The sequence below is a fragment of the Dromiciops gliroides genome, chromosome 1 (assembly GCF_019393635.1).
Source record: "Dromiciops gliroides isolate mDroGli1 chromosome 1, mDroGli1.pri, whole genome shotgun sequence".
NCBI lineage: Eukaryota > Metazoa > Chordata > Mammalia > Microbiotheria > Microbiotheriidae > Dromiciops > Dromiciops gliroides.
This window is the reverse complement of record NC_057861.1, coordinates 46,385,445-46,406,021: the sequence shown is the minus strand read 5'-3', so window position 1 is coordinate 46,406,021 and position 20,577 is coordinate 46,385,445. Positions and strand designations below refer to the sequence as shown.

The 20,577-nt window shown below is 50.1% G+C and overlaps 2 protein-coding genes across 2 annotated transcripts in view; one reads left to right on the top strand and one right to left on the bottom strand.

Moving 5' to 3' along the window:
* The window catches only part of ADAMTS10 (ADAM metallopeptidase with thrombospondin type 1 motif 10), a 35,835-nt gene extending 17,740 nt beyond the window's left edge, over window positions 1-18,095 (bottom strand). The window contains exons 1-11 of the mRNA XM_043988626.1: window positions 17,831-18,095; window positions 9,152-9,411; window positions 8,071-8,432; window positions 7,701-7,857; window positions 7,092-7,309; window positions 6,237-6,320; window positions 5,370-5,515; window positions 5,224-5,267; window positions 3,715-3,820; window positions 2,747-2,893; window positions 2,127-2,268 (exon numbers count right to left, since the gene is read on the bottom strand). Coding sequence (XP_043844561.1) covers window positions 2,127-2,268; window positions 2,747-2,893; window positions 3,715-3,820; window positions 5,224-5,267; window positions 5,370-5,515; window positions 6,237-6,320; window positions 7,092-7,309; window positions 7,701-7,857; window positions 8,071-8,432; window positions 9,152-9,254 — 1,509 coding nt within the window. The 5' untranslated portion in view covers window positions 9,255-9,411; window positions 17,831-18,095. The remainder of the gene's footprint in view (window positions 1-2,126; window positions 2,269-2,746; window positions 2,894-3,714; window positions 3,821-5,223; window positions 5,268-5,369; window positions 5,516-6,236; window positions 6,321-7,091; window positions 7,310-7,700; window positions 7,858-8,070; window positions 8,433-9,151; window positions 9,412-17,830) is intronic.
* LOC122743591 (tyrosine-protein kinase ZAP-70) overlaps window positions 1-20,577 on the top strand; it is a 197,620-nt gene that overhangs the window by 125,462 nt on the left and 51,581 nt on the right. The gene's annotated exons all lie outside the window — the stretch shown is intronic.

Here is a 20,577-nt window from a genome sequence, read left to right as displayed (position 1 = left end):
ACATCTTATATTTAATGGATAGATGGATGGACACCTGGCCATCTGCTTACAGGCCAGTTTGCATGGCCTCTGGAGGTATGGATATATTGATTGGTAGATGGATGAAATATATGGATGGATAGACTAGATTAATGGCTGGATGAAAGGAAGAGATGGATGGATGGATAGAAAGAATAGATGGAAGGATGGAATAGAATGATGGATTAAGGGAAGAGTCTCATGGATGAAGAGATGGATTCATGGATGGAATAAAGAGATAAAAAGAGGGGGCAGACAAATGAATGGATGGACAAATGAATGGACAGGTGAATGGATGGCTTGAATAAATGTAATGTTCATGCAAAGTTCAGCACTTCACACCCAAGGTGTAACAAAAGCTTTTTCTTTTGCTGGTCTCCCTCCCTTTATTCTCCTCACAGTCTTGTCCAATTTACCCAGTTAATGAAAATTGTGTTTCCATGTCACGTACTCCCCGATACCCTAGAGCTGACATCCAGGCTCTCCAGCTCATAGCTGTTGTGGCTAATTGGACATTAGACCCAGGGAGGTGCTTAGAGTTTAACTCCCTTCACTTCACACATGGGAAAACCACCCATGGTTCCATGTAGTTAAGAACAGGATTATAACCCAGGTCTCCTGACTCCTGGGTTCTATTCACCATCCTATAGGATCTTTCACAAATAGTCATTGCCCTGGTCAAGTATATCTCCTCACTGTGCCCTTTCCATGCTTCAGATCCTCCAGTTTATAGCCTTTTGAGAGAGAAAGAGAGAGAGAGAGAGAGAGAGAGAGAGAGAGAGACAGAGACAGAGAGACAGAGAGAGACAGAGAAAGACAGAAACTGTGTGAGGGTACAATCTTTCAGAACTTAGTCCACAAGTCCCACCATCTTCCTGGGGAGAGAAAGAATGGAGCTAGGATCTATGGTGTCAGAAAGACTGATGTCTATGGCTCTTCTCTCTCTCTAGTTTAATTGGGGGGTGGTGGTGCCTGAGGGTTAGGCTTAATTGGGGGAGAGGGGGCTTACAAAGTCCTGGATTTGGGTTAAGATTAGAGAATTTTTGTTTGGTCAGCTTCCCTAGGCTAACTCAGGTGTCCTGAGATTTGCCTGTCCCCCTCCCTTCCATAGCCTCCACCTAGCTCTTACTTGTTCCTTTCTATCCACCATTTCATAGGATGCTCCCCAATACTCATTATCCCTGCCCCAACATGCATACATGCACATACACACATAACCTCCCCCGCCCCGCCACACTATACTGTTCAGGGCACAGGACTATCTCAGCATTCTTGACCTATCTCAGTGGTGTCCTTAGAAGCATTGGTGATTCTCCAGGGCTTTTTCTACAGAGGTGACTCATCCCCCGTCTCTGTCCATGTGTGTCAGTGTCCTGCAATCTCAGAGAACCAAGATCTCATGACCTCTGACACAAGCATGATCAGAAGAATAGGGAAGGACTCAGAAAGTCTTAAAAACATAGCTACCCTCCACTTTGTGACATGGGTCATCACACCACCTAAGCCCTTCGATGTAATCTTTACCCAAGACCTCAGGCACCATGCAGCACAGTCTGATACAGAAGCTTGTCCGCTGGGAAACACATAGCACAGTTGGACACAAATATAGGAACACAGGAGAAGCCAGGCTCCCTAGAGCCGCTACTGTTCCACCATAAGGAAGTCTTACTGGGGTCTCTTGGTCTTTCCTTCCTGACAACACAATCAACTCTTTAGTATGAGAGCTGGATTAGAAACAGTGGTCTAGAAGCTTGAACCAGCTCTGCTTTAAGACTTGGGACAACCTGTATGGTCTCTGGGTCAGGGCAGGGGTGGGGGTGGGAAGAGAAGCTGGTACCCTTGTGAGGGCTATTGGCAACAGCTCGACATTCCTGTTCCACAGATCAATTGTCCTACTTCCTGATTATAACAACAGCTCAGTCTTCCTCCCTCTTGCTCTGGATAGCTAGGCTATGGAGGCGGTAGGGTTGGGCAGGCAGGAAGGAAGGGTGGGCTGGCACTGTCCCCTTAGCCCCCCTCCCATACCACCTAGTACCAATCTCCCTGCTCCCTTGTCTCCCCACCTCCCCCACCTCAGGACCCCAGAGAAAAGCAGGAAGGCTCTCTACCCCGTATTTACACTGGCGGGATTTGATTCCATACTGGAAGCGACACTGTTCATCTGCATCATAGGCCTGGCCCGGTGCCACCGTGGGGTACACGAAGTCCTGCCTGGGCGGGGCATTGTTCAGGCACAGGCCCAGGCCAGAGCTGGGAGAGGTTAGAGGGCAAAGGTCATTGGGAGGGAATGAAGAGAGACCAAAAGATTAGAGGCTGGGTATCTTGGGGTAAAGAATGTGGGGCACTGAGGCAAGAGCTGGGGAATCCAGATCCAGAGAAAACCCCTCTGCGATGGGCATATAGGGGAGGTCCTCAATTTTTGGTGATGGCAGAGCTCATCTAGACTTTACTTCACTCTAGAACTGGAGACCAAGACTCTCTAATCATACAACAGCATAACCCAGGACTCACAATCCCTTCCAAATTATCAAATGAAATATTTGTAAAGTGCTTAGCGAAGTGCCTGGCATGTAGTAGGTACTTAACTCATGCTTGTTCCCTCCCCTTCTCTCCCCCCTCCCCCCCCCCCCATCCAATCCCAGGGAGTGGCCCTGAAGCAGTTCAAAGGATGGAGAACTTGGGAATTCAGGGAAGGGGAGGTGAGGGGCTGATATCTCATCTCACTCACTCCAGAAAGCTGGTGATGTAATCGCGGCTGCAGGATGACCAGACAAAAGGATTCGTCTTCATGGTGACATGGGCAGCCATGAGCTTGGCTGTGTCCTGGCCCTGGGAACCACACGTGTTTCCAACCCCGTCGTGGTTCATGCCAAACCTGGGGGGTGAGGGCACTGCTCGACTCTGCCTTTGCCCCTACCTTGAGAAGGGGAAACCAAGGCACGGGAGAGGAGATGAAGGGGAAAGATAGCGAAGGGAGAGAGAAGGGAAGGGAAGGAGAGAGGAGGGGAGGAAAAGGAAGGAGAGAGGAGGGGAGGAAAGGGAAGGAGAAAGGAGGGGAGAAAAGGGAAGGAGAGAGGAGAGGAAGAAACAGGAGCTTGGGAGTGATTCTGAGGGGGTAATAGTTGGATGGTTGGATAAGAGATGATGTAGATGAAAGAGTGGGACTTCATTTTAAGACTACAGAATTAAGTTTTGCCCATCAGACTTTTGTGGATCATTCTCACACAGGTCCTGGTGGTGGACAGAAAAGAAATGCCAATATTGCATCAGAACCTGAAGACTTCAGTGTTTTCTCCATGAGAATGTATTTGCTCCTACGAGAACATGCTAATGGATTGTATTTAATAGGGAATTTTCTTTGTAGTGAAAGTATTCTGGTGTGTCCAGTCAACATTCCCATTGTTTGCTCCTCTTTGGGGAGAAAGGAGTGAAAGGGAAGTGAATGAAAAGGAACCAAGAGGAGATGGAGGAGGTTCTGAAAGGTGAAAGTTGGTGGAAGCCCTGAGCAAGGGAAGAGTAGGTTACTCAAAGCTTTAAGAGGAGGGGAAAGAGCTCTCCCGTTTTTCTCAGCCTCTGAAGAGTCAGAGCCATTTGTTCATCCTCCACCCCACTGTCCCTCTAGGATCCCTCCCCTCTGCCTCTTAATGCCATTGCCCCCATCTCATCCCTCCTTCCGCATCCCTCCAGTGGTCTCACGTGTGGCCGATCTCATGAGCAATGGTGAAGGCAGTGGCCAGGCCGATGTCTTCATTGATACTACAGCTCCGCTCCCGCTCACACATCCCACCCACAGGGGCCAGACCTAAGGGGGTGGGGTAGCTGCAGTCCTAAGGCCAGTCAGGGGGCATTTCACAGACCACAGGGCTTTCTTGACCAGTCAGCCTCTGAGGATTTTCCAACCCTTATTACCACCCCCCCCCCCCCGCCCCCTCCAGGACACAATTCTCCTTCTCACCCAAGGCCTCATTTCTCTGATTCATCACAAACCCCTGTCCCATTCCCGCTGCCTAGGACACACCCCTTCCCCCTTCCTTTAAGCCTGGAACACTACCCTCCTGCACAACTATCTGGACCACAACTAGAAATATAGGAGTTATTGGCTCTTGTCCAGGGATAGAATATTCTTTTTTTGATAGAATATTCTTAATGAGAGCCGGTAATAATGTATTTGCTCAGAGTCTTAAACTGAAAATGTCAGGGGAGAGAAAGCTGCCAAGTCTCCTATAAGGAGCAGGTAGAATATAAAAAGGACATCAGTAGAAAGGATCAGTCATTCACCAGAGACACCAACCAGGAGAGCCAGCAAGAAAACCCATACCCTCAACTTTCTAAACACAAATGCATCAGGGATGGGTAATCAACAAGGTGAGCTGGAGAGCATCATGCAAGGAAACAAATCTGACCTCCCTGAAACTTGGTGGGTTGGGATTCATGACTGGAATATGGCTACAGAAAGATATAACAAGGCATTTCTCTTCAAAAGGAATAGAACAGAAAAAAGAGGTCGCTTAATAACTTTGTATATTAAGAATATCTTAATCTTGAGAAATCTAGGAACCAGAGGAGGGAAAGCAAGGGAGAGAGCCTATGGCTGAAGATCAATAGGTAGAGAGACAGAAGTGTAATGATTTGGAAGTATGCTAAAGACCACCTGATCAGAAGGAAAAAATTGATGAGAAATGCAGGAAATAGATCATAAATTTGGCATGGACAGTAGGTACAAAAATGAAGGGAGGGGAGGAAGAGGGGATTTGAACTATGCAGACCTATGCTAGAGTTTTCTCAATGTTCAAAGCAGAGCAGTTGATCTATTCTTTTTTTTTTTTTTTTTTTTTTTGCAGGGCAATGGGTGTTAAGTGACTTGCCCAGGGTCACACAGCTAGTAAGTGTCAAATGTCTGAGTCCGGATTTGAACTCAGGTACTCCTGAATCCAGGGCCGGTGCATTATCCACTGCGCCACCTAGCTGCCCCCAGTTGATCTATTCTTGACTTGATTTATGGAATTGATTCTAACCAACGGGGAGGCTAGAGAAGAACAGATGGGAACCTTGGGGATTCCTATTACTGCTCCTTTTAAACATTTATGATAGAGGAGAGGAAAGCCTGCTTAGTACATTTGAAAAGCTATCATTTGTCCCCTCTCCAAACCAGGATCCACCTTTTCCCTATCCCTTTTCCCTCCCCCTCACAGTCCCCAACATTACCTAAAGTGCCACAGGGCTTATTCTTGTAGATGCAGATGTCATAGCTAGAAAGGAGAAAGTTGGGCCAGTGAGGGCAGAAATAGCTTCCCTTCCCAACCTAGCAGCTCCCTGGTCCCTGACTCCATCCCCTTGACCTCAGCACTCACCGGGTGATTAGCACAGCCGTGTCATGGTTGGCCACGCCATTCTCCGGGAGAGCATTTCCGTGGCCACTCCGGTTCACAATTGACTTCTGCCACTTGCAAAAGCTGTCTAGTGACTTCCCTGCATGGTGAGTGATCTCCAGTGTGGGCTGGGGACAGAGAGCAGGAGGGTGGGGAGCCCAGGTTTCTGAGAAGGCTCAGAGAGGAAGCCTGAGGGGAGCTCACTATCCCACTGGTGGGAGACATCATCACACAGGTAAAGGATATAAGACATTGACCAAGAAGGGTAAAAATTCCCATGTCTGTGAGCTTTAAGGTTTATAAGACGCTTCCTCCATAATACACCAGTTGGTTAACCTAGGTAAGCCTTGATTTTCTCCTGTGTCAAATGAGGGGGTTGGGCTAGATGCCCTCTAAGCTCCTTCCCTGCTCTAAATTTGTGGTCTTATGACCCCTTTGGGAAGTATAAGAATAGAGCTGGCCTCATGGCCAAGAAGATCCCAGCTCCTGGGGCCTCTGCCACTCAGGGGCCCAGTGAGATACTCCTCTTCATCAGCCACAAGATCCTGTCTCATGACTGTGTGACCCTGGGCAACTCCAGGCAATTCTCTAACTAGGAGTTACAGAGAAAGTGCCAACCTTCCCTGGTAGAAGACATTTCTTCACCTGGGAGTTCCCTATATCAATGAAACCACAAGTCCAGTCCCTTTTTAGTGCTTATCCTATTTTATGGTTAAGGAAACTGAGATTTGGGGAGAAGGGACTTGCCCTGGGGCCACGTAACTAGCAAAGTGACATTGTTTCAACACTCTCCCATGCTGCCTCCCAATTTCGGCAGAAGTGGGCAGGATGCCTCTTGCTCCTCCTCACCTGGTCTTCAGTGAGCAGAATGAGCCGGGTCACCATAATGTTAACAATATTCCCCAGACTGGAGTCCTGGAAAAGTTTGGCAACCTGACCTCCAGGAAACAAGGAAAGTCCAGTCTTACAAGGAGCCCGACCGGGATGGCCGGACCCCACTTCAGAGTCCCACGTCTAATTGTCCTTCCCTCACCTCTCTGCCTCTCGGTGCTCAAAACTGAGCTGTATCTTCCTTCTCCCCCATGAAAAGGAATGAGGTGACTGGGAAGGGAGGGGAAATGTCTGTCCTGGGAGTCTGCTGGGAATGAAGATCCCAGCCACATTTAAGTGGCTTGGAGTTTGTACTCCTGGTAGGGCTAGGTCCTGTCAGTCTCTATCTGTGCCCGCCTACCTGTTAGCTAGTGTGTTCCCACATTTCCCTTTCTCTATGTCTCTAGTTTCTCCTTTCTCCTTCAGTTTCTTTTTTTCCCCTTTTTTTTCTTTTTAGTGAGGCAAATGGGGTTAAGTGACTTGCCCAGGGTCACACAGCTAGTAAGTGTTAAATGTCTGAGGCCGGATTTGAACTCAGGTACTCCCGACTCCAGGGCCCATACTCTATCCACTGTGCCACCTAGCTGCCCCCCCTCCTTCAGTTTCTAACTGTCTGGGGCTCATCTCATCCTGATTTCCCTATTTTGTGTGTACTACCTTTCTTTTGGCTTTCTTTTGGGTCCGGTTATGTATGGAGGGGCAGGAATAGAATGTATCATCTTACAGTCCCTACCATTCCATGGCGGGGTGGTGGTCACCATTGCCCACCCTCCAACCTTCTTCCTCCAGCTCTTCCTCCCTCTCCTGGCCCCACCTGGGGGTGGTGACACTTACAATATTCATGACGGCAAGCACATACTGCTCAATGTCGCGGCGCCCATGGTAGCCCACCATCATCTTGTCTGCCACTACCAGAGTTTCCACATATCGTTCTCTGCTGACTGAGCGCTTCAGGGCCAGCTGTCCCCGCTCGGTTTCATTGCCCCGGGGCCTAGCGGGGGGTGGCTTCAAGGTACGCAGCCACCACGGCCGACCCTTCCATGGCTTCTCGTCTGTGGAGACCCCGGGGAAGGGCAGCTACATTGGACCATGGTCCCTGTGGTCTTCATCATCTCTTTGCCTCCTACCATCTGCTTGCCTTCACCCCCTTGTTGTCTTCTCTATCCCCTCCCCCATTCCTATATCCCTGATGTTTCCTTTCCCCACCATCCAGATACCTGTCTCCACCCCCTCCAACCGTCTCCCTGCCCACCGCCCTCCTGACCCCTGTCTCACTGTTTCAGTTTCCCCAGCATGGTCTGAGACTAGGGGCTAGGTCAGAGGAATTTCTGTCCCAAGTCATTTTTCTTCCATTAGACGGGGATGCCCAGGAGGGACGGGGAATGCTGGGTAGAGTTTAAGTGGTACGGGATGGAGAGGGATAGCAGGGGCAGAACCAGGTACCTAGCACTCCACAAGCAGCATCCAGGTGTGGGTACTGCAGAGAAGAGCGTTTGTACACCACGTGGGGGCTGCTTTCCTCGATTCCTCGGCCCCCAGGGCCTCCACCACTCAGGGGCTCAATGAGGTACTCCTCTTCATCAGCCACAATTAAGCCATGCTGAGGGGAGGGACCATTAGAGACCCGGGACTTTCCCCAGTTCCAGGGACTCTCAATCCCCCATCCCTCTCCGTGGACCTCCCCCTGCCCAGACTCAGGGTTCCCATCTCAGCCCCCAAGACCTCTAGCTTCTGTCCCCAAGGACTCAGCTCGCCCTGGGCTTTTGGTCCCTAGTGCCCCACCCCAGCATTAGGTACCGCCTTATCTGCTTACCAGCCCATTGCAGTTACTGATAGCCACTCTGGAGCTGAGGGGCTGACCCTGAAGGTGGCCGGCATACAGGCAGTTGGGCCGGGCTGGGCGCTGCCAGGCAGGGCCATCCCTTGTCCAGTATTCCACAGAGAAGTGCTCGGCCAGCAGGCGCCGGGTGCGGGTCAGGTTGAGCAGGAAATGGGTGCTGGGGGCAGCCACCTTGTAGAAGAGCCTGGGCTCTGGGGGTGGGGTCCTTGACCTGCCTCTGCGGTGCCGCTTCCTCCCAGCAGGAGCTGGGGGTGCAAAGGCCAACAGCACTCCATTGGGGTCCACTCGCGTAGGGAAGGCGATTTCATAGCTCTTGAGGCTGGACAGGAATTCCTCTGGAGGTGGAGTGATTCATGGGGTCATAGATTTAGGCACTGAGGCAGCTAGGTGATGGTGCAGAGTATTGGTCTTGGAGTCAGGAAAACCTGAGTTCAAATCCATCCTCAGACACTTACAAGCTGTGTGACCCTCTCTTGTTTAACCCCTCTCAACCTCGGTTTTCTCGTCTTTTCAAATGGAGATAATAATAGCACCTACCTTCTTGTGAGGATCGAATGAGCTAATGTTTGTAGGGTGCTCTTTAAACCTGGTCCCAACTAAATGTGAGCTTATTATTAGTGATCCTTTATTTGGCATATGAAGAAACTGAGGAACAGAGAAGTTAAATGACTTGTCTGTGGTCTCAAAGTGAGTAAAAATGAGGGGAAGGATTTGAACCCAGGCCTTTTGACTCCAAGCCAAGCACCACATCTCCTCAGGATGGTAGCTGGCATCTGGATCTCAATCTCTAATGACCCAACGCTGATTTTGACTCAGCCTGTACTATTCATGGGACTTTCCCTCCCTGTAAATCCTGGTCCCCAGAATACCATGCCCCCAGGGCCCTGCCCCCAACCCAGATGACAGACCCTCTATATTTACTATCTCTTTTCTCAGGCCGACTGGGTGCTTCTGGACCGCTGGTTGCCATCACCCCCTTTCGCTCTTCCCCCGATCGAATCTCCACTTTCCCAGCTGCAGCTCAGCCTGGTCCTAACCACCCAGCCTCACCTACCTTGAGACTGGAAGGCACGGGCACCGGAGTGTGTATGGTCCAGGGTGAGGGTGAGGACAAAGACCCAGCAGAGGAGTCTGTAGGTGGAGGGGATCGCAGCCATTGCTAAGGGACGGGGGAGCAGTGTGCTGACCCCGACAGGCCTGTGCCCACATGTCTCTCCTCACCCCCTGCTTGGCTATGGCCACCGCGCTGCTTCCCCAAGGCTCATGGCCCTGGCCACCTCCAACTGGCCTCGAGGATCCAACATAACATGGTTCCTGTGGACAGACACAGAGAGAAGCAGAGTGAGTGGACACAGGCTGAGAAGGGACGCTCGCTCCCTGTTCCCAGGGTTCTGGGCTGGATTCTAAAGAGCCCAATGTCAACTTTCTTCCAAGTGGTGCTAATGTTCAACACCCATCCACCCATTCACCCACTTCATTCAATGTTGTCATTCAGCAAACATTTAGTCAACAACCACAGGGACAAAGATATCTTTGGCATAGAGTAGGTGCTTAATAAATGTTTATCGATTGATACATATCTACCTAGGAGTATCAGAGAGGGGTCAGGGTCTTGTGCAAAGTCTTCCAGGTTGGGGGCAGCTGGGTGGCGCAGTGGATAAAACACCAGCCCTGGATTCAGGAGGACCTGAGTTCAAATGCGGCCTCAGACACTTGGCACTTACTAGTTGTGTGACCCTGGGCAAGTCACTTAACTCTCACTGCCCCGTCAAAAAAAAAAAAAGAAAAGAAAAGAATAAACAAACAAAGTTTTCCAGGCCTCCTGACTAGATACAATGTTGCCCCATGCCAAGGATCAGTGCCTCTGCCCAACAACACAAGGATCCTTGAGTCTGGAGGGGGCACATTCACATGTGCACACATGCCATCCGGGTGTGAATGGGTATAAATCACTTCTGTAGCATTATATTTAGTGACCATGGGCTCTTGGCTTAATTACTTACTACTTGGGTGACTCTGGACAAGTCATTTCCCCTTTGTGGGACTCAGTTTGTTTATCTGTAAAATGTAGGGTTGGACTAAGTGATCTCTAAGGTCCCTTCTGACTCTAAATCCTGGTCATAGGTGGGTCATGCCAGCCTCTCCCTGAATGACAACAACAACAATGATAATAATACCTAACATTTATATAGTATTACTTTGTGCCAGGCACTGTATTAAGCATTTTACAATTACTGTCTCATTTGATATTCACAACAACCCTGAGAGATAGGTGCTATTATCCCCATTTAATTTTTTTCAATTAATTAATTAATTTTCATGGGGCAATGAGGGTTAAGTGACTTGCCCAAAGTCACACAGCTAGTATCAAGTGTCTGAGGCCAGATTTGAACTCAGGTTCTCCTGAATCCAGAGCTGGTACTTTATCCACTATGCTACCTAGCTGCCTCCATCCCCCTGTTACAGATGGGGAAACTGAGGCAAACTGTGTCTTGTCTTGGATCACACAGCTAGTAAGTGTCTGAAGCTGGATTTGAACTCAGGTCTTCCTGACTCCAGGCCCAGCGCTCTGTCCATGTACCACCTAGCTGCTCCTAATACCTCTAGTGTTGTTGAGTGGCTAGGGAATTGTTGCAGTGGATAGAGCACAGGGCTTGAAATCTGGAAGACTCATTTTCATGAGTTCAAATCTGGTCTCAGTAACCAGCTGTGTGACCCTGGGCAAGGCCCTTAATTTTGCCTCAGTTTCTTCATGTGTAAAATGAGCTGGAGAAGGAAATGGCAAACTGCTCCAGTTTCTTTGCCAAGAAAACCCCAAAATGGGGTCACAGAGAGTCAGACACAATTGAAAATGACTGAACAAAATGTCCAGTGAGAGAGAACTCCCCGCTCAAGAGGCAGACTGTTCTGGCATTGGGTAACTTTCTTGTTCAGAAGTCTGTCCTCAGTGAAGGTCTGCAGTCTGCCTCCCTGTAATTTCCCTCCATTGTTTTGCCCTTTGGGGCCTGCAAAGAACAAGTCTGTTCACAGAAACACAACATCCCAGACCTGAGAGAGATCTCAGTGTTGAACAAGTCCAAGTTCAAAGAGAAACATGAACCTCCTCTTCCATAATATTCTCAAGCCAAAGTCATCCAGCCTTGATGTGAAGACTTCTAGCAACGGGGAACTCACTACTTGGTCAATGTCCACCCAACTAGATAACCCCTGCCTGCTGTTGGCTCGTATTTCCAGGGCTTTGATCTTTCTAACGAGACTGTTAGTGACTGGTACAGGGTTCGGATTTTTGTTTGTGAATTCTTCTGAGTCTTCTCTAACAGTGCCGAGCACATAGTAGGTACCCAGTCAATTAGAAGCACTTACTATGTGCCTGGCACTATGCTGGGCATTGGGGCATACAAAGACACTCCCTGCCCCCAAAGAACTTATATTCTTCGGGGAATGGGAAGAAGACATGATATATTCACAAATAAGTAAATGTGTCTTATGTACAAAATTAATAAATAGTGCTTTCAGAGGAGCACCACGGGAGAATCAAGAAAGGCTTCTTGAAGGCAGCTGAGCTGACCCCCGAAGGGAGCTAGAGGTCCCAAGAGTCAGAGGTGAGGAGGGAGAGGCATCCAGTAAGGAGGGAAAGCCTGTACAAAGGTCTGGTGGCTAGAGATGGGATGTCAAGTACTGTAAACAAATGTGGCTGGGATGGGGATGGAGGGCAATTAACCTGAAAGCTAGGCTGGCAGCTGTGTGGAGCATGGGCTAGAGAGGGGCTCGACTGGTGGCAGTGGAGACCCTGTAGGAGGCTATGGAAATAGTTCAGGTGAGAAGTGATAGTACCATGAACTACAGCAGGTATAGGCATGAGAGAAGAAAAGGGAATAGATACAATACAGGGGTGTGCTGGAGTCAGCTCAAACTGGCTATCGAGAGAGCTGATTATTAAGTTTTCAGTGTGGGTCTTCTCACCTTAGAAACTGGCAAAGGCAATAAATCGGGGCTTGATTTATTGTTTTGTTGATTGGCCAGGCTTAAGAAAGTGATGGGGAAAGATTAATCTTGCAGATTAAATTTAAAAGTGTATCATGTGCATTCCCCCCCCCCCCCCCCCCCCCCCCCCCCCCCCCCCCCCCCCCCCCCCCCCCCCGCCCAGAGAGCTGATTGTTAAACATTTACCAGCATACTCCCTGAGTATTAAGTATTTTGAAGATGTGTTACCAATGAGCTCTGGCAAGTACCAGAGTGAGAGGGAGTGAGTGAGAACCAAAGATAGACCTGGGTGACTTGGGAGGATGATAGTGCACTCAACAGAAGTAAGAAAATTAGGATGGAGGAGTGGGGTTGGGGAAAGAGAATGAACTTGATTTTGCCAATGCTTTGTTTAGGATAGGTCTATGATATCCAAGTGGAGATATCCAGAAGATAGTTGGAAATTGCCAGGACTGGAATTCAAGAGAGAGGTAAGGGCTGGATATGTAGATTTGGGAGTCATCTGTTTAGAAATGGGAGCTGGTTGGGGCAGCTAGGTGGCACAGTGGATAGAGCACCGACCCTGGATTCAGGAGGACCTGAGTTCAAATCCTGCATCAGACACTTAACACTTACTAGCTGTGTAACCCTGGGCAAGTCACTTAACCCCAATTGCCTCACCAAAAAAACAAAACAAAACAAAAAACCCAAACCAAACCAAAACAAACAAACAAAAACCCAGAAATAGGAGCTGGTGAGATGCCAAGAGAAAAAAGAGAGAGGGAAAATAGAAGAGGGGCCAGGCCAGAACCCTGAGGGTATATCCATGCTATGGATAATGATTCAACACAGGAGACTGGGAAACAGTGGTCAGATAGGAAGGAGGAGACCAATGACAGAGCAGCTTTATAAAAATCCAAAGGAGAAAATATCCAGGACGGTGTCTAACATAGCAGAAAACTCGAGGAGGATGAAGACTGAGAAGAGACTTTTAGATTTAGCAAAATAAGAGTTTTTGTGATCTTGGCAGGGGAAAGTTTTAGTTGGTGGTGGGCAAAGAAGCAAGTCAGCCAGTGAGCTGACAAACATTTATTTATTTATATATATATTTATTTATTGTTGGTGGTTTTTTTGGGGGGGGCAGGGCAATGAGGGTTAAGTGACTTGCCCAGGGTCACACAGCTAGTAAGTGTCAAGTGTCTGAAGCCAGATTTGAACTCAGGTCCTCCTGAATCCAGGGCTGGTGCTTTATCCACTGTGCCACCTAGCTGTCCCCTTCGACAAGCATTTATTAAGCACTTACTGTGTGCCTGACACCGTACTAAGCACTGAGGATACAAAGAAAGGTAAAAGACAATCCCTGCCCTCAGGGAGCTTACAACATGCAAATAACTGGGCACCTACAAGATAGAGACAGAGATGATGGAAGGTCTTCTCAGAGGGGAAGGCACTAGCAGTGGTTAAGGGTGGAGGGCCTGGGAAAGTCAGACTGCAACAAATGCTCGACTGATCCCTCCTTTAGACAATGAAAGGAAGAGGTGACCTCCTTATGGCCAAGGCTAGCCCCTCTGCCTGTTCACTGAATCAAATGGTCCGCTCTGCCTCTTCTTGTATATTTCCTGCTTTCATGGTGTTCGTGGTCTCCTCTCCTTTGGGACTTCCCTCCATCGAGCAGTCCCCCTCCTCTTCATCTTTGATCTCTTGTCTGCCCATCTGTCTGTCTGTCTGTGTCTCTCTCTTTCTCTCTTTCCTTCTCCCTCTCTCTTGTTTCCTAGCTCTTTACATATGAATTGTCATTCAGGTCTCATTGACAATCTTGCAAGGAAGACATTCCAGGTATCACCACCCCAATTTACAGATGAAAACATTGAGGTTCAGAGAGGTTGTGACTTGTCCGAGGTCATATAAAGTAGTAAGTGGCAGAGATGGGACATGGACCAAGGTCTGTTGACTTCCAGATGGGCACACTGATACTTCCTCCCCTCGCTCCTTCCTCTTTGCCCTGAAACAGGCCCTGGTGACCCCACTCCTAATAAACCTTTTCTTGTCTCTGCTGACCTGGTGAGCCATCATCCCCTCTCCCTCCTTCTCACTGCCAGACTTCCAGAAAGTCCTCAACAGCTAAGGCTTTCTCTTCCTCTCCACCCACTCCTTCCTCAGTTTCCTGCCCTCTATGTTCATTCTTTTTTTTTTTTTTGGGGGGTGGGGCAATGAGGGTTAAGTGACTTGCCCAGGGTCACACATCTAGTAAGTGTCAAGTGTCTGAGGCCGGATTTGAACTCAGGTCCTCCTGAATCCAGGGCCGGTGCTCTATCCACTGTGCCACCTAGCTGCCCCCTCTATGTTCATTCTTGACCCCTTGGCAAAGTGCATGGAGAACCATGACTGGTGACCTCCTAAGAGCTCAGTGGCCTCATCCTCTTTCACTTCTCTGCCAACCACCACCTCATTCTGACTGCTTCCTCCTGGTTCTCCTCCTCCCCCTCTAGCTTCTCCTCCTCTGCTTTCTTTATTGGTTCCTTTTCAAGGTGGGCACACCAGGAGATGCTACACCCTGAAAAGGGGGCAGGAAGGTGACAGAGAAGGAACAAGCCAGGAAGGTGCAGGGCTTAAAGTCTCAGCTCTTGGGGCAGCTAGGTGGTGCAGTGGATAGAGCCCTAGCCCTGGATTCAGGAGGACTTGAATTCAAATCCAGCCTCAGACACTTAACACTTACTAGCTGTGTGACTCTGGCCAAGTCACTTAACCCCAATTGCCTCACCAAAAAAAAAAAAATCTCAGCTCTATTTTGCTCAATATATATGGCTTTTGGGTGAGTCCTTTCTCTTTGATGTGCCTCAGTTTCCACATCTGTAAAATGAGAAGGTTGAGCTCAGTGTCCTCTGAGATCTCTACCATTGTGATTGTCCTAGGATTCTTTCCCAACGCTCTGTCTCCCCCTCTTCTCCCCCCTCCCCTTCCCTCTCAGCTATTCTATTCTTATCCATGGTTTTAGGGTCTGGGTACTGAAGAAACAACTGGAAAGGACCTCAGACATCATCCAGTCCAACCTTGTCATTCCTCATCTGGATGAAAACACTGAAGAAGTTAAGTGACTTCTCCAAGGTCACAAAGCTAGTAAATATCAAGGTGGGATCTGACCAAGGAATTCTGGACTCCAAGTCAAGTGTCCTATCCCATCTCGGGTTGCCTCTCATCACTTGTCTGTGGATGGATGACTCCTCTTTCAAAAACTCCTGACCTCGGTCTCCATCTCCTGCCTGTGGGTCACCTTCCCCGCCAAATCAGGGCTGTTTCCTTATTTCTGTCTTCCCTCTCTGAATCACCTGACTGGGTACCTTCTTTATCCTTCCTCCAGGAAGTCTTCCCACCCCAAACTTGGGGAATGAACCCCCTGCCCCCCTACCTCTCAGCATTTTGTTATTCTTCTCTTTAGTATACTCATTGTGTAATATTACCTTTACACGTGACATTGTATTTACTTGGCCAAGAAGCACCCTCAGTCACATCCCAAAGGAGTGGTCATTGAGCTTCTGTTTGAAATCTTCCATTGACAGGGAAATCATTACCCGATGAGGCAGTGCTTCCACTTTGGGGTAACCAGTTTTCTCTGGTTTTCTGCAGCCTGGATTGCCCCCTATTCTACCATATAATTCTCTTTTTCTTTCTTTTTTTTTTTTGGTGAGGCAATTGGGGATAAGTGACTTGCCCAGGGTCACATAGCTAGTAAGTGTTAAGTGTCTGAGGCCGGATTTGAACTCAGGTCCTCCTGACTCCAGGGCCGGTACTCTAACCACTGTGCCATTTAGCTGCCCCTTGAGGCTGAATTTGAACTCAGGTCCTCCTGACTCCAGGGCCGGTGCTCTAACCTCTGCGCCACCCAGCTGCCCCTACCATATAATTCTAATTCATATGCCCCTAGGATTCAGAGTTTATAGGGACTTTGGAGATCATCTAATTCCATCTCCTGTTTATAACAGATGGGGAAACTGAGGCTTGGAGAGGGTAAGATTTGCATGGAGTCTCACAGGCATTGTGGTGGGGGCGGGATTCAAACCCAGACCCTTTGACTCCAGAGCCTGTTCTCACAGGACATACCGACTCCTTCAGGCTCCATGTGCTGTCATTTCATTTTTCAATTGTCTCCTCCCTCCAGGCTGACTGTGAGCTCCCTAGCATAGGGGCTCCCGGGTGACTCATCCCTGTCCCCGACAGGACAGTAGAGCCCAGGACTGGCCTCCGGCTAAACATCCATTTAGTGACTAAATCTTCCCTTCAGCTCTTTTTAGGTGCTTCTCCTCCTGAGGACTGGGGGGGGGGTCCCATTTTCAGGGCTTGGAGGGGGGCAGGACATTGTTCTAACTAACAGGGGATTGGGGTAATGGTGCTGCAGGTTTTCACAGAGGGGAGAGGGGAGGCTGGGGCTGAGTTTCTACAGACCCTCAGGAACTGGGGCTGGGGGTTAGGGAAGGGGGCTGAGCCCCCCCCCCAAGCCCTGGGGCTCTAAGCGCCCAGTCCTTGTTTGCGAAATTGAACCAAAGCTGGGGAAGGTGCCCTTCCCCCACCCCCTGGGCCCAGAGTCCTAGTCAGGCCCTTCCTGAGCGGCTGTTTAGAGTCTCCACCCTGTCCCCCTGGTCGAGTCCTCCGGGGCCCCAGTCCTGTCCTTTCTGGCTTGTCCCCAGCTCCCAGTGGCTTCCTGGGTGGCAGTGAGCAGGGATAGGTAGGGGATGCCCACAGTTTACAGAGGGTCACACAGTATGCTCCCGACCCCCACACCAAACTGGAAACCCAGACTTAGGACTGGCCTGGGGATCCTGGTCTTGTGTCTAGTCTCATTCATTGAACCTGCTCAGGTTGACTGGGCTGACTGGATCCCATGTTTTATCACCCCCATCCCCACCCCCACCCCACCCCCACCCCCACCCCCACCCCCAGCGTGGCCAGGCCCCAGGAGGCCACAGAGACAAGCAAAGGGCGCTGGGGCCTGAGCCAGAAAGGAGGGGGCATGGGGCTCTTGGCATCCAATCCCAGGCCTCAGGGGAGGTAGGGGAGCCTGCAGCAGCGGCAGGGAACCAAAAGGGCTGGGGGAGAGCCAAAGGATGTGGCCTGGTAATTAAAGGGCCCAGTTCCCCTGGGACAGCTGTGGAGAGACAGAGATGGAGAGAGCCCACACACTCACTCACTCACTCACTCACTCACTCACTCACTCTCTCACTCACTCACTCACTCTCTCACTCACTCTCTCACTCACTCAGCCCAGGCTCTCTGCTACAGGAGAATTAGAGTGGAAGGCAGGCAGGGGCAGGCATCCCAGAGACAGAGCTGGCCAGACACGCACAGAAAAGATCTCTCCCACACAAACCCTCAAACACACATTCACATTGAGACACTAGCTGCTTGGAATGCTCTCAGTCTCTGGGGGTCTGTGTCTCTGCCTGTTTTTTGTCTCTGTGTCTCTGCAGCTCTTTCTCTCTCTCTTTCTCTCTCTCTGACATGGTTTCCTGAGCTCATCGCTGTCACACAACTTGTAATTCTTATGGAAACTCTGAATGATGAGCTGGGGGGTGGCTGGTCTGCGTCCCTGGGGGGGAGGGGCAACCCCCCACGCTTCACTCCCTCCCCGCTCTGAGATCTCCAAGAGACCAAAGGCAGTGTGCCGCTTCCCCGCACTCCCACCCCCGACCCCCTTTCCTCCTCTGAGTAGAGCCACAAAGCATCTACTTCTGGAAGCGGGGGAAGGAGGCGGGACAGGATGGACCGACGCCTTTACCTGGTTCCTGGTCCCTGGATGTCTGGGATGGCCCCTTGGGTGGTGCTTGGTGCTGGGGGCAGCCGGTCCCCCCGTGAGACCCAGCGGGACACAGGGAAGTGGGCAGGCTGCGCAGCTCTAGACTCCCGACTCCGGACTCCGGGCTCCGGGCCCGGCGCCTGCTGCACCAGCCCTAGCCCCAGCTGACTCTTCCCCCTCCTCCCGGCCAGCTGTGGCGGCAGGAAGGGAGCTGTAATCACAGAGGCCTGAGCCGCTGCAGCGGCTGGATGGGGTGGGGGGGTCAGGAGAGGGAGAGGGGAGAGAGAGTGGGAGAGGAGGGAGAGAGAGAGAGAGAGAGAGCGCTTCCTGAGAAATTTTGCCAGCGTTATTTAAAAAAAAAAAACACAACAAAAAACCCAAACCCCACACAGCCAGAAACCCCGCCTGCTCCGCTCCCTCCTGACCTCCCCCTGTGCAGCCTTCCTTCCCTCCATTTTCCCCTCTCCTCTCCCCTCTTTGGTCTAACCATTGAAACGGCCTGTTTGCCTCTGTCCAGGGGGGAGCTGGGGAGTCTGGGCCCCAGCTCCAGCTGCCAGACCTTCTCAGTCTGGCCAGATGTTCCGGCCGCAGCCCCAAGGCCAGGGCAGAAAGTGCCCCGAATCAGGCCCGGCCCCAGGTCTAATCCTGGAATGTCAATTCCACAAAGCTTTTATCAAGGGCCTCCTAATGAGGGCCAGGCCTCCTGCTCCGGAGACCCCCACCCCCAACCCCCTTTGCCCTCAAGGAGTTTCCTGTTCTGGGGAGTGGAACAGTGCACAGATAAGAAATACAGAGAGGAGTTATTTGGGGACTGGAGAAGTGCTAACTTCTGGGATGGAGGGAGATTGGGAAAGGTCTCATCCCAACAGCCTTGGGTCCAATCCTAACCTCAGCTCCAGCCCTAATCCCAGGCTCCACCCTAATGCTGATATTAATCCGGGCTCCAGTTTCTAGGGGAATCCTCATCCCAAACTGGGGGCTCATCCTGGCTTCCAACTCCAACAGAGGGCTTTGTGCCTTTGGTATAGACATGGGCTCTCCAAAGCATTCCACCTCCTGCCTTCTTGCCTTGGTCCAGTCTGAGTATGTCCCATGCCTGGGATGCTCCCCCTCCTCATATCTTCTTCTTCTTCTTCTTCTTCTTCTTCTTCTTCTTCTTCTTCTTCTTCTTCTTCTTCTTCTTCTTCTTCTTCTTCTTCTTCTTTTTTGCGGGGCGCTAGGGGTTAAGTGACTTGCCCAGGGTCACACAGCTAGTAAGTGTCAAGTGTCTGAGGCTGGATTTGAACCCAGGTACTCCTGAATCCAGGGCCAGTGCTTTATCCACTGTGCCCCTCATATCTTCTTAAAATCCCTAAATTTCCTTCAAGAACACCTCTTTCCTATCTGAGGGTCTTCCTGATTCTTGATCCCACCAGCCTGGTTATTATAACTCTTCCCCACTCCTGAAATTACTTTATATAGGAGAGGCTGTATCTCACAGCACCTGGAGAACTGGTTGAAAAGTCAGAAGAACTGGGTTCAAATCCTGCTTCTGAAACCTTTTGGCCATGGGATCCACGGCAAATCAATCACTTGCCCTCTAGATCCAAGTCCAGTAGCTACTATACAGTACTGCTGGCTGCATATTAATTTAGAAAGTCCCATGGTCACAGCTAGGCAGTTCAGTAGATAGAGCGCTAGGACTGGAGTCAGGAAGACCTGAGTTTAAATCTGACTGCAGATGAAAGATGAGTGATCGTGGGTAAATCACTTCACTTCTGTTTGCCTTAATCCACTGGAGAAAAAAAATAGGAAGCCACCGCAGTATAGACAGTATGGTCCTGGGGTCAAGGAGTTGGACAGGCCTGAACAACAAATACTGACATTATCTATATTGTATTTTTATTTTGTCAAACATTTCTCAATTCCTTTGTAAATCTGGGCTGTAGTTTTCTAAGGGCCTTGAGTTTGACACCCCAACTCCAGGCAACTCTAAATTGCAGGGAAGGGGCCAATTTGCATTTAGAGGGAGTTTTCTTCTACCCAAGAAATCTCAGGGCAGGATCCCTAAAGCTTATTGGCCATGTCACAATCAGTAAACCCCAGTGGTTCCCTATCACCTCCCGGATCCAATATAAACCCCTCTCTTTGGTCTCAAAGCCCCTTCCTAACCTGGCCCCACCTTTCCAGGCTTCTTATAACTCACACCCTGACATTCTACTATCCCACTGATGCTGGGTCCTTGCTGTTGCCTCGTTTGTTCCCTAACTTTGTACATACTTTAGGTTTAATCTTGTAGAAAGGACAGCTAGGAGATGCAGTGGATAGAGTGCCAGGCCTGGAGTCAGGCCGATCTGAGACCCTCCCTAGCTGTGTGACCTTGAGAAAGTCACTTCACCCTGTTGGCCTCAGTTTCCTCATTTGTAAAATGAGCTGGGGAAGGACATGGCAAACCACTCTGGTATCTTTGCCAAGAAAACCCCAAATGGGGCCAGGAAGAGTCAGACCCGACTGAAACAACTGACCAGCAATATAATCAACTCTTTGAGGGCAGGTACCATGGTTGTTATTGTTACATCCCCCTGCTCCTAGTACAGTGCTTGGCACTCGTGGGTTTGTTGGATTGAACTGGAGGGATCAGGAGCCAGGAACATGCGGGGGAGTCGGCAGCTTTTCTTCATCACTAGGGTCTCATACAGAAGGTCTGACTAGAGGCAGAGACATTTTCTCCGTGTGAGGTGGGTGCTGGG